This window comes from Balaenoptera musculus, chromosome 8, assembly GCF_009873245.2.
Source record: "Balaenoptera musculus isolate JJ_BM4_2016_0621 chromosome 8, mBalMus1.pri.v3, whole genome shotgun sequence".
Taxonomy (NCBI): domain Eukaryota; kingdom Metazoa; phylum Chordata; class Mammalia; order Artiodactyla; family Balaenopteridae; genus Balaenoptera; species Balaenoptera musculus.
Window position 1 is genome coordinate 58,654,175 of NC_045792.1, and position 13,633 is coordinate 58,667,807.

The 13,633-nt window shown below is 43.6% G+C and overlaps 1 protein-coding gene across 1 annotated transcript in view; it reads left to right on the plus strand.

Moving 5' to 3' along the window:
• Positions 1-13,633, plus strand: part of CLPB (caseinolytic mitochondrial matrix peptidase chaperone subunit B) — a 146,616-nt gene that overhangs the window by 54,958 nt on the left and 78,025 nt on the right. The window contains exon 4 of the mRNA XM_036861854.1: positions 983-1,086. Within this exon, the coding sequence (XP_036717749.1) occupies positions 983-1,086 (104 nt within the window). The remainder of the gene's footprint in view (positions 1-982; positions 1,087-13,633) is intronic.

Genomic DNA, 13,633 nt, shown 5'->3' on the forward strand with positions numbered 1-13,633 from the left:
ATTCCCCACTTTTCTCCCCCTTACACCCTCTACTCCAATTCTACCTTCTTTTTTTTTTTTTTTTTTTAATTTTATTTTTTTTGGCTGCGTTGGGTCTTCGTTGCTGCGTGTGGGCTTTCTCTAGTTGCGGCAAGCAGGGGCTACTCTTCATTGCGGTGCGCGGGCTTCTTATTGCAGTGGCTTCTCTTGTTGCAGAGCACAGGCTCTAGGCGTGCGGGCTCAGTAGTTGTGGCTCACGGGCTCTAGAGCACAGGCTCAGTAGTTTTGGTGCACGGGCTTAGTTGCTCCGCGGAATGTGGGATCTTCCTGGACCAGGGATGGAACCTGTGTCCCCTGCATCGGCAGGCGGATTCTTAACCACTGCGCCGCCAGGGAAATCCCCAATTCTGCTTTCTTCAGGTGAAGCTTCGTGCTCTTTTGCCTCCAAGATTTGTAAATGCATTGGGTCCTCCCACTTCACCAACCCAGATCTGGCTACTCAGCCTTCCAAGTCTTTAATACCTTAAATACCACGTCCTCTGGGAGGCCTTTCTTGATCCCCTCCCTTGGTTTCCCACCATACATGGTACTTCTCCCATCGTAGCCTTTATCACACTTCGCTGTAATTTTATGCTAAATTGTTGTCCTTCCCAGAAGAGACTGTAAGCTCCTTGAGGGCATGGACCCTAGCACCTACAACAGTGACCAGAACATAGTAAGCATTTGATAAGTAATTGTTGAATAAACACTTCGTATTTTATAGTCGTGGACACTGAGCCTTAGAGAGGTGTTAGATAACGTGTCCAGAGCCTCTCAGCCAGTAAAGTTTCAGAGCCAACTTTCCTACCCTTGTCTTTGATGCTCGTAAAGTTCATGTTCTCTTCACTGTACCACTCACATGAGCAGAGGCAGATCCAGTCCCCAAACATGCCTCAGAATCTGAGTGTCTACTTCCTGGGCCTTTCCTGTTTTCGACACTTGGTGTCTTTTTGATTTCTTCCAGTGTGGTGCAGGTCCTGCTTGCAGCTGGTGCTGACCCAAACCTCGGGGATGATTTCAGCAGTGTTTACAAGACCGCCAAGGAGCAGGGAATCCATTCTTTAGAAGGTAAGTGTGGGCTACCCTGCTGTTCTGAGATCTCTCCTCCCTGTGGCTTCCAGGCAGCCGTGCTCTGTGCCAGCTCTACCAGCAACTCAGGGTGAGAGCCTGCAAGTCCCTCATCCTCTAGGAACTCATGGAAAGCCCAAAAGGCTTGGAACAGATGCCCTTCACAGTCCCCTCTGGCTCTATAATTTATGTCACTTCAAGCCTTGGGGAATAACATAGAGGCCCAATTTCATAACCGGGGGGAGGGGTAGAAGAACCTTTTAACTGGCGTTCTCCCAAAAGTGCCTCAATCTGTGGAGTCTCAGATGAGTGGACAGTGGAGCAGGTTTCCATAAAATAATTAAGGCAACTGTGTGGAATGTGGATTTATTCTTCCTATACTTTCTGTAGACTTACCCTGTCCCAGCTCTGCCCCAGAACTAGAAAGCAGCCTCACTGGTTTCCTCAGCCTCAGAAGTCCCTCAACTGTTTTTTTCCCCTCTTCTATGTGAAATACAGTCCTCTCTCTGGACTGGCCCCTCAACTTACTGAATGACCCAGGACAAAGAGTGGACCTTGTCTGTGCTTGTAAAATGGGGTGGTCATCAGTGCCTCCCTGGGGTGTTGTGTGGGTGGTTGCTTGGACTTCTCAGAGGAAAGAGGCGGTGTGTACCTACCAGGGCTTGGTCACGTGTCCGTTGAAGGGTACCTGGGCAAGTTAGTCCGTTATTGCCTCTGGTGAGTAATTTTTCTCAAGTAGGGTTGAGAAGAGGGCAGGTTGCTTTGACTGCAGACAGAGATGAATATTTTACGTTTGAGCTTTGCTTGTCCAGATTGGCTCTGCTGCCCGCCCATTATCCTGGATCACTCACAGAGGGTGAGATTCCCCTCACTTCCCAGCAGCAGGGCAAATGAGCAGTGGCTACTTTAGGGTTGGCAGTAATGCCAGGAGGACAGACAGCCTTGCTGACTGCCTAAAGGGTCAGAACATTGACCTGAGGGAAGGTTCAGCAGAGGGAAGCAGTGTGCTCAGCCCTCAGAGATGTCAGCAAGGCTTCCAGACTGACATGGGTGTGGTAGCCTAGGGCAGAGGTGTCATTGCTGCCCCAGCAAGGTTTCTCAAATCAGTAGCGTGAGAGAAATGTCAAGAGCATCAGAGCATTGCTACCCAGTTGCAGTGTGAGGTTGCCCTCCGCCTGCCTCTCCACCTCTCTGAACCTGCTCCTTTTATCAAGCTCGCTTGCTGTGACTAGATCCTCCATGGAACCTTTGCTGCAGCCTGCCCTCAGCTGCTCTTTTGAATGGTCTCTACATCTTGGCCCCTTATGTGGTTATTTGAACTCTGATCTGCTCATATGTCTTTTCTTTCCTCGTCAGCTGACAGTTCCATGTTCAGGCCTTGACCTATGCCTCCTTGGATTCCCCACTGAGCTGGGGGAATCATGTTCACTTTGTTTCCAAACAAATTCCAGAGGAGAATTTCATGAGTACCAAACTTGCCCTATATTTGCAGCCTGGTGTGTGGGGACTCAACTTATAGGCTGTCCTCTCCTCACTCAGACATAGCATTGCCACCCTCAGCTCTGTCTTCTGTTCAGGTGCTCTCACCAAAAAGCAAGGAGGAGCATTTGCTGAGAGGGCAGGGCCAGGTAGAAGGGAAGGGATTATTTGAGTGCCTTCTTATCTGTTCTTGGGATCCCAACAGGGTCCAGTAAGCATTTTTGATTTCACAGAATCTCAGAACTGTGAAGCCGTCTAATCCAACCTCTGCTGTCACACCAGTCCCCACCCGTGCCTTTCAAGTTTTGTACCTTTCAAGTTTTGTACCTTTGTGTTCTAATAGTTCAGCTTTCCAGGCTGATGCTCATATTCAACATTCTAGATCAGTGATCAGCAAACTTTTTCTGGAAAGTGCCAGATAGTAAACATTTTAAGCTTTGTGGGCCAGTTGGTCTTAGCTGTGACTACTCAGCTTGGCCACTGTAGCGTAGAACACAATACACAAATGAGTGTGTGTGGATGTGTTCCAGTAAAACTTTACAAATATTGGCAGCAGGCTGGATTTGGCCCATAGGCTGTAGTTTGCCAACCATGTTTAAGATATTTCCTTTTTTCTTTCCTTCCTTCCTTCCTCCCTCCCTCCCTCCCTCCCTTCCTCCCTCCTTCTTCCCTCCTTTCCTTGCTTCCTTTCCATTTCTTTGCCTGTTTTCGTCAACCTCCTCTGAATTTTTTTTAACTCTTGCTAGCCAGCCTATATTCTAGGTAGGTAGATAGGTAGACAACAAAAATATTGGAATAGGCTAGCATATCTCTCATGAAATAAAGATAAAAATATTAACTATCTCTTTTATTTTATATGATCTGCAAAGTTAGCAAATAGGCTTTCTATGGATTCATTTACTTATTCAACAATAATTTTACAAAATTTTATTGATCAAATTCCTATCTAACAGGCACTGATCTAGGTACTGGTGAGTTAGACAGACAAGATCCCTGCCATCATGTACTTCATGTGCTAGTCTTTGATTAAAATGTTTACAGGACTCTGTTAAGTACAGAGCCCTGGAGCTCATGATCAGGACAATTTAGAAGCATTACTCAACAGTCACAGTTGTAGATCCACCAAACTTCATTCTTTTCTAGCCTCCATTTCTTCATCCTGTCCACAAAATTTTAAGAGATTTTCTCCGTTTATTGCTGAAATAAAAACATGTTTAACATTTGTCTTAATTTGTTGCTCAGTAATCCTTTCCCAAAAGGATATTAGGTTATTCTGCCATGGTTTTGTCTTATCCTTAGCGAACCCATACTGGTACCCAGTAATCACCTAAGTGTTTCAGAACCATTAAAAATAAATTCTAGATTGAAATAATAAATTTTATCAACAATCATTGATAAACTCACTGCTCTGTGGCTTGTGAGATCTAACTCTCTCTGTAGCTTTTTCTCTTTTTTGAATTTCAGACTACCTTTGCCGGCCACAGTTTTCTGGCAGCTCATCTGATTTTCCCTGGTGTATCATTGTGGATGTACTCTGCTCTCTGACTTCATGGCCTCTGCTTTCTGACTCTGGGCCTGGAGAGTGACAATTCTTTAAAATCGTCTCAGGGTTCTCCTCTCCTTACCAGTCTAAGCCTTTAACTCCTTCTTAAACATATTTTTCTTTCCTTTTTCCATTTAAAGATACCTCATTCATTTATCCATTCAACCAGTATTTATTTATTTATAAATTTTATTTATTTATTTATTTATTTATTATTTATGGCTGTGTTGGGTCTTCGTTTCTGTGCGAGGGCTTTCTCTAGTTGCGGCAAGTGGGGGCCACTCTTCATCGCGGTGCATGGGCCTCTCATTATCGCGGCCTCTCTTGTTGCGGCGCACAGGCTCCAGACGCGCAGGCTCAGTAATTGTGGCTCACGGGCCTAGTTGCTCCGCGGTATATGGGATCTTCCCAGACCAGGGCTCGAACCTGTGTCCCCTGCATTGGCAGGCAGATTCTCAACCACTGCGCCACCAGGGAAGCCCCTCAACCAGTATTTATTGATTGCCCACTGTATGCAAGTCACTGTACCCAGCTCGGGGTCATTCTCACTGATGAAGTAGACAGAAACAAAAGAATCCTGTGGTTCTTTTTTTCTTTGGATTGGACTGACTTTTTCATGGGAAGCTACCTGACTTGGGGATGTGTGAGGTTAAGTAGAAGACGAGGTACAAGCCCCTTGTCCAGAGTGTGTCTAGGCAAATTCACAGGAAAGTCACAAGCTCAGCAGAGTTCTTCAAAACACAAGCAAAGCATAAAGTCAGTGCCAAAGTCCATCAAGTTCACTAAATTTCTAATAGATATTTCTGTGGGACTCAGCCTGTGCTCAGTACTGAAGGGAAGAGTGAGTTGTAGTTTGTGACTTTGGCAAGACCTCCCTAAACCCCCATAATATATCCCTTGTCTACCTTATCAGTATTATGTGAAGATGAAGAGATAAAGTATGTGATGTGTGAATTATAAAGTACTCTACGGTTGTAATTGCTTATTAGTTTTGTTTATTTATAATTGAGCATGCACTTACTGAGTGTCAGGCACTCTGCCAGATGCTGGGAATAAATAAATAAAAATGGATATATATGATCTAGCCCCTCAATATATATGATCTGCTCCCAGTCAAGTAAGAAGACAGATCTATGAACAGGCACCACAGTGCAGAATGATAAATGCAAAGGTTGATAGATGTACAAAGGATATAGGTAGCACTGGTATAGGTAGTGATGCCCTCTACCTGAAGGCAGACTGATATCTGGGAAGTGTCACAGGGTAAGTGACTTTGAACTGGGTTTTAAGGATGAGTCAGAGACTGCCAGGCAGACTAAGAGGGGTGGACTTTCCAGGTAGAAGTGATAACACATGCAGAGATATGGGATAGGTGACAGCCACTGGAATCATCTGCCACAGTACTGAGAACAGCAAGAAGTAAGACCAGAGAGGGAGGCAGGGTTCTATGTGGGAAGGACCCTGAAAGGCAATTCTAGGGAGCTCATAGTGTTTTCTGAAGGTCATCAAAGGATTTTAAGTAGGAGAATGCTCAGTTTACATTAGCATTTTAGATGGACCATTCTGATGGGGTGGGGATGAATTGGAGAGGAGAGATTAGCAATGATTTTTGATGTTTGGGGGATGATGGATCCCTTTGAGAACTGGATGAGAAGCCATGCTCCTCTCCCTCAAAATGCATTTCTCGTTTCTGGGGATTTCTAAAAGAAATCTTTGGGAATGGAGAGAATAGGTATTAGAAAAATATTAGGAGGAGGTGGAGTATTCAGTGGAGTGTGGGAATTGATGGAAAAGGAGGCGCCCATCTGTCATCTCGGGTTCTGCTTTGGGTGAGCTGTTAGATGAGTGGGTCTGTAGTTCAAAGAAGTCTGGCAGCATTTGCTTGGTAGTTAAAACAATGAATGTGACTGAAACTGCCTAAGGAAAGGAGTTAAAGGGAAGGGATAGGAGGACAAGTCCTTCACTCAGGGTATCAGCATTTAAGGTGTGGGGAGGAAAGAGGATCCAGGCAAGGAGACCAAAAGGTATCAGAGAAGTTGCCTGGTTTTCTCTCAGAGAGGCTCTGTATCCGTTCTGCCTGCTCAGAACGGGCACAGCCTAGAGAGGAAAGAAACCTCTTTGCTGAGACTTGGCTATCGGTTGCCCCATTCCTAGTGAAACCCTTCTCCTGTTTGACATTTGGCATTGCTCTAGCAAGAAGCCTGCACAACTGGCACATTACAGTATCTTCAACTCTTGTCAAGGTTGGTGTTTCTGGGTAGAGAGCAGGTCTGCTGGACAGGTGATGTAGGGATGCTTGGCCTTATTGGTCTGACTGTTCTGTCCATTCTCTCCAGTTCTCAGAATGGCATCTTCAGAGGCACAGCAGTATCCTGGAGAAAGGTCAGTCTTCAGTGCCAGGAAGTAATGGGTCCTCTAAGCTCTGTCACCAGCTGTGTGATCTTAAGCAAGTGGCTTAAAGGTCCTTGAATTTAGGTTTTCTCATCTGTAACATAGGGATAACAATACCCATCTTAAAGGGTTGTTTGGATGACTAGAAATAAATACATGTAAAGCACAGTAGCATGTGATGAAGAATTTCTGTATGGAGTTGGGTCTTGGATCAGTGTAAGGCAGGAAACCTGCCTTGGAGGTACTGAGCAACTCACCACTCAAGGGACACTGACAGAGGCTGGCTGTCCGCCCATCAGGGATTTTGTAAAGGGTCATTAGATTATATAGCCTCCAAGGTTCCTGTCAGCCATGTGATTTCTAAGGTTCTAGAAACTTTAGGCTCATCGTCAGAGCAAGTGATGTACTTAGAAGAAGTAGGATTTGAGCTGGGCTTTGGAGAGTGAAGAGGAGGGGAAAAAAAAGAAAAGATTTTCTTAGCGGGGAGCACAGCTTGAGCAAGGCACTTAGAGGGGACATGTGGAGGGGAGCTTAAGAGATCACGGCTGCTTCTCTACCAACTCACTCCCTGATCTTGACCACATTCCATTCAGTGCCTTGAGCCCCACCCATGCCCACTCTAGGAGAGTTCTACTTGTGGCTGGCTGATGGGTGGTGGGCCCCAATCCTCAGGTGGAGGAGGCAGTAGATTAGACGTAACAGTAAACAAGTCACCCAGTCAGGGATGCTGCTGGCTGCTTGTAAGTAACTGTTATAAACATTGGGTGTCTGGGGCTGTCAGAAATGCAAGTGAGCATTCTGAGCGCCTCCCACATAGACAATTAAAACAATAAAACATGGCAGAAACGTGGCCAGAGCAGGCTATAAATCAGCTTCTCTTCTCAGCTCCAAGTGGCGGCTGTATATAGATGAGTTGTGCAGAAGCTGGGTTGGCACAGGGCCCTTCTGGGGGTAGAGGGCCTGGCTTGCCTGGCTGAACCTGCCCAGGTGGCCCTCTTCCCACAGCTCCAGGGGCTGCAGGTCCTGACCTGCTCCAGCTGACTTCCCCATCTCTGTGTCTTCAGATGGGGGACAGGACGATGCAAGCTGGTACATCACAAACCAGTGGACAAGTGCCCTGGAGTTCAGGAGATGGCTAGGAGTCCCCGTGGCGGTAATGGGACTGCTCTCTATAAAATTTCTCCGTCTCCCCAGGACATGCTAAGGAGTAGTCTTACCCTAGCTCATCTGTTCACTGTAAGTTAACACCTAGCACCCACTGCATGTCCAGACCTACCCAGGCAAAGCAGAGAGAATCTGTGCCCTTGGAGACAAACTCAAATGGGAGTAATAAGGCTCCCAAGGACCTAAGAATCACCTAGAGAGCTTGTTAAAACACAGATTCCTGCCACACCCCAACTCCCAAGATTCTGATTCAGTGTGTCTGGGGTAAGACCTGATATTTTGCATTTCTGCATTTCTAACAGGCTCCCACTCTTGAGTAGATGATCTAGGCTACTTGTGCTTGAACTGCTTTAAAAAAACTCATCTGGACCTTCTCCTCCCTGGAAGAGACCTTTTTTTTTTGCCACTTTAAGTTTCATTCCTAGAGCGTCTGTGTGCTTAAGCCATGGTACTATGGGTGTACAGAACACTTAGTAGCTATGACACCTGGAACAATTTTCTGTACCTCTCAGAGGCTGCATCTCCTTATTTGTAAAATAAAGGTTATTGGGAGAGTTAGGGGTAGTATATTTATCCCTAGCCTAAAACCTAGAACATAGAAGGAATTCCATTAATGTAAATTTCTATTTTTATATCATCTTTGTCCTCATCATACTCTTATAAAACTTCATTCAGAGTCTCTGTCACAGCCTTCCAAATGCTTTTCAGTGGTAGCAAACTGTTACCTGCAAAGAACCAAACATTATCTCAGAGTCCAAGGAATGGCTTGGCTATCACCTAACTGTGTGACCTTGGGCAGTTCTCTTTAGCTCTCTAAGCCTTGATTTTCTCATCTGTAGAGAATAATACTTTTTATACCATAGGCTTATTATAAAGATCAAATTGAAGTACTTATGAAATATTTGAGAAAATACAAGGTATCATGCACATATAAGGTATCAGCAAGAATGATAATTAATAACAATAAAGATTGACGACATGACCAAGACAGTGTTTGACAAGGGTCCAGTCAGAGGTGCAGATAACAAGGACTATCAGAGCTCAGAGAAGAGAATCTCTGGCTGAAACATCAGGAAGTAAAATGGTATTTGATCCTCAAAGTGTAAGAAGGTTTTATGGAAGGGCCTGCAACTAAGTGTGAATTGGGTATATCAGAGAAGGGGTATGTTATGTCCAAAATATTCAGGGGTGGACAACAGAAAAAACATATTTCAGGGCAGCAAGTAAACTTGTTGGGGTGAAGCATCCGTACAGCAGAAGATTCATTTTAGAGGGTAATGAGCAGTAAAGGTGCTGCTTTAAAGAGAGTAGGCTGGGGCCAAATCAAGATTCTTGGACCTTATCCTTTAGGCAGAGAGGAGTCTTGAAGGTCCTAGAGGAGAAGGTACTGCAGGAACTGATTCCTTCCAGGGTAGAGAAGCAGGGGGAAGTGATGATAATAATAATAGTAAGATGATGATGATGACGATAGCTACAGCAGCAGGTTATGTTTATTCATACTTACTGTGTGCTCACAGCAACCCTGTCATGTAGGCACTAAAGGAAACTGAGGCAGAGAGATGATGCCAGATGCCAGCAAAACTGTCTCCTGCCCTTGTAGGAACCCAGCAACCATATCAGCCTGTATGTACCCCACACTTAGCTCAGAACCTCTGACTTGTCCAAAGTCTTGGAAGGCTTGGGGATCTGCCAGGCAAAAAGCTGTTTGGGCAAGCTATTATTTTTAATAATGTCCCTGCCTCTTCCTCATCATTGTCAGAGCCTTGTCACACCTTCAGTGCCAGTGGTTCTACATGTCATTTCTCAGCAGTGTCAGCCACTACAGAGTCACTAGGATGGACAATGCACTGTCTATCCATCAGGCCTTTTGGCCAACTTCAAGATTAAGTGTAGCAGCCAGTTAGGTTAATTGTTTCCATCCTTTTAGTCCTCCAAATCTATATATACATTTAACTAGGAGAGGGAGATAGACTAGTTGACATGTTTTATTAAAAAGAATAAATTCGATACATTTATAAAAATAAAAAAGTGGGATGGGGTGTCAAAGAACTAGTCTTGCGATTTTTAACTGATTTACATATTTTGTGTATAAATATTTTTTCATCAAAAGTTCCAAATCAGGGATGGGTCCCACACACCACACAAAATATATTAGAGACATTTATATGGATAGCAGGAAGGGAGACAGAGGGCTGAAATTTTCCAGGCACCCAGTGATTGATGGGGGCTGAGGCTCCCCCTGACGCTTTATTGAGTTTCCGATGATTATCTCTCACTGAGACATTTTTTACAGATGACGGTCGAGCTGTCACAATGGACCATGGGGGAAAAAAACCCAACAATAATAACACTTTAATCTTTTTACTGCACTGCTCCCTAGTATCTCAGATTCATCTTCCCTGACGCACGCAGTTCATTATTCTGCCCCTCCCTGGATGGGAAATAAAGGAAAATAAATATATATGTAGACACACTTACCCACATACATACACACACACACAGTATATATAAGAGACCACCCCAGAACCAGAGAGGGGCAGAATTTATTGTTCTTTTTGCAAGTGTTGAGGTTTATTAGTAGAGATGCTGGGTTGGCTTGGAATTGGCTATTAATTACAGCATTTTGTATTTGTTTTTTATTGCGGGTTTTTAACATCTTAAAGAAAAGGCAGAGGAGAGGCAAGCAGGTGTAGAGATGGGGAGCACAGAGGGACCAAGTTTGGCCAACCAAGTAGCATAGCTGGCTGAGAAGCAGAGAGGTCAGACTCCTTCCTCTTGTTGCCAGCCCTGCCCAGAGGATCCCTGGACCTGAAAGAATACTGCTTTGGTTAGGATCAGGGTGAGGGCAGGGGAGTAGGAGAAGGTGAGATCAGGGTAATTATAGGACAGATCAAAGGGACTCTAGATACCTGTGAGCATGTTATTCCCCTGAGAGTTAGGAGAGATGGGAAGTAGTGGAAGTTCAAACAGAGTGTTGATGGGTCTGTAGATAACAGAGTAAAAGATAACAGAACAGGTAATAGATTCTTAAGAGTTTGCCCAGCTCTTTGATTTTGATGGTGTGCAGGTGAGACATGGGCTCTGGAAAGCTCTACCTGGGTCTGTGGTCAGAGGAGGGTCCTGGGCCAGAGAGGATGCCACACTGACTGTCTAGGGCCACAGGCAGGGTGAACAACCTATCGTCTTAAGGTTCCAGGCCAACCTTCCTGCTCTTCCACTTCTCTTTCTTGGAGTGAGAGAAGATGGACTTGGGATCCCAATGGGAAGGCTGCCCTTGATGTGTCTCCAGTAGAGTTAAGTGCTAGCCCAGTCTTCTCTTTAATTCATCAAACCTTTCTGAGCTCCTACTACACTATGATAAGGTATAATAAGGTGAGCCAGGGTCCTGTTCTTAAGGAGAAACCTTCCAGTCTATGGACAGAGAGCATGGTGTTTGTGAGAACCATTTTTAAGCAGGGTCTAACCCTCCAGCCATAGGCCAGCCTAGATGACCGTTCTCTACACGAAGGTTAAAGAGATCTATAAGACACAGTATCTGTCCTTCAAGAACCTGTTTTCTGCTTGGAGAGACAAGCGTAACATCCATTCACTAAAGAAGTATTTATGGAACACCTGCGATGCTCAAGAGTGTATGCATGAAGCAATCTGAGAACACAAAAGACTATGTAAGAGAAAATGTTAACTAATTTGATGTGGACTAGACAGTATTAGAATGCAGAGAGGAAAGGGAGATCAGTGAAAATCAGACTTCTTGAGTTGTAAAGAATGGGTAAAACATAGATAAATAAAAGGAAGAAATAGTGAAGCCATGATATCACATAGAGAAGAGAGTAAAAGCCTTGGAGTTGAACGGACTAGCTCAGTCATTGACTACCAGTATGACCTAAAACAAGCTACATAACCTCTCTAAGTGCCAGCTGCTTCATTTAGTAAATAAGAATAATAATAGTAACAACCCCATATGATTCTTTCAAGGAAAATAATTATAAAGTTCCTTGCACAGTACCTGGCACATAGTAAGTGCTCAGTAAATGGAGGCCATTATTTTCTTATTACTTCAAGAGTTTTATATATATATATATTTTTTATATATAATATATATATTATATATTTATATACATGTATTATATTAATATGCATATAAATATATTTTTTAAATATATTTTTAAATTTTTTGCTGTACGGCACAGCATGTGAGATCATAGTTCCTGAACCAGGGATCAAATCCATGTCCCCTGCAGTAGAAGCACAGCGTCTTAACCACTGGACCCCCAGGGAAGTCCCCCAGGAGTTATATATTTATGTAAGACTCATAGTCCTGGGATATTAGCCTTCAGAACTCACCTGTGACCCTTCACTGAGTATGAAATGGGCTCCCTTCAATGAGCCTGACATATTCTTCAGTGTTAGTGTAAGAGGTGATTCTGGCCATGGTTAGAGTGGCATCAAGAAGAGGAAAGGGCACAATAATAAATTTATTACCATTTATTGCATCCTTACTACATGCCAGGCAATGTGCTCAGTTCTTTACATTTTTTAATGTAATAGTTTTATTGAGATTTAATTTACATACTATACAGTTTACTCATTTAAAGTGCATAATTCAGTGGTTTATAGTATATTCACAAGATTTGTGCCACCATCACCACAATCAATTTTAGAACATTTTCATCACCCCATAAAGAAACCCCATACCCATTATCAATCATTCTCCACGTCTCTCAACTCTCCCTAGCTCTAGACAACCACTAATCTACTTTCTGTTTCCATAGGTTTGCCCATTCTGGACACTTCATGTAAATGGAATCATACAATATGTGATCTTTTGTGGTTGAATTCTTTTTGACTTAGCATGTTTTCAGGGTTCATTCAAGTTGTAGCATGTATCAATACTTCATTCCTTTTTCTTAGCTGAATAATATTCCATTAATGGCTATACTACATTTAGTTTATCTGTTCATCAATTGAGAGTCATTTCGGTTGTTTCGACTTTTGCTATCATGAATAATGCCACTGTGAATGTTTGTGTACAAGTTTTTGTGTGAACATAATGTTTTCAGTTTTCTTGGGTTTATATCTAGGAATAGAATTGCTGGGTCATATAGTAACTCTATGTTTAACCTTTTGAGGAACTACCAGACTGTTTTCCAAAGAGGCTGCATCATTTTACATTCCCACCAGCCATGTATGAGGGTTCCAGGTTCTCTGCATCCTCACCAACACTTATTATTGCCTGTCTTTTTCACTTTAGCCATCCTAGTGGATGTGAAGTGGTATCTCATTGTGGTTTTGATTTGCATTTGATGGCTAATGATGTTGAGCATCTTTTCATGTGCTTTTAGGCCATTGTGTGTCTTCTTTGGAAAAATATCTACTCAGATTCTTTGTCCATTTTTTAATTGGATTTGCCATTGAATCTTGTGAGATAGGTGATGATATCTATCTTGCAGATGAGAAAACAGATTCTCAGAGATGTTAATTTGATCAAAGTCATACAGTGAGTTTTGCTTACCAGTCTGACTGGCTCTGACCTTTACGCTCTTCCTAATACACAGTGCTGCCTACTGAGGATTCACGGTAGGGTCACCAGGGTCATCTCATGGAGGGGGGTCTCTCCAGCAGGAAGGGAGGAGTTGGAAGTCTATTTGGAGACATTAGGACCAGGTAGGAGAGCCTCTGAAAGTCAAACAGAGGGATATGGATATATTACAGGTTCCAGGACAGGGGGAGGACATGTTAATTTAAAAATCGCCATTTCCTAGATGCAGCCATTTCCTGTGCCCTTCACTATATCACATCATTTCAATTTTCACAACAACCCGATTCAAAGATATTAATGCTTCCATTTTACCAGTGAGCAATTTGAAACTCAGAGGGATGAAATAATTTTCTAGAGTCACCAGGATTAGAATCCAGGTCTTTCCAGCTCAATATTCTGAACTCTTTCCTTTTAGAGATACTTGGTAAAAG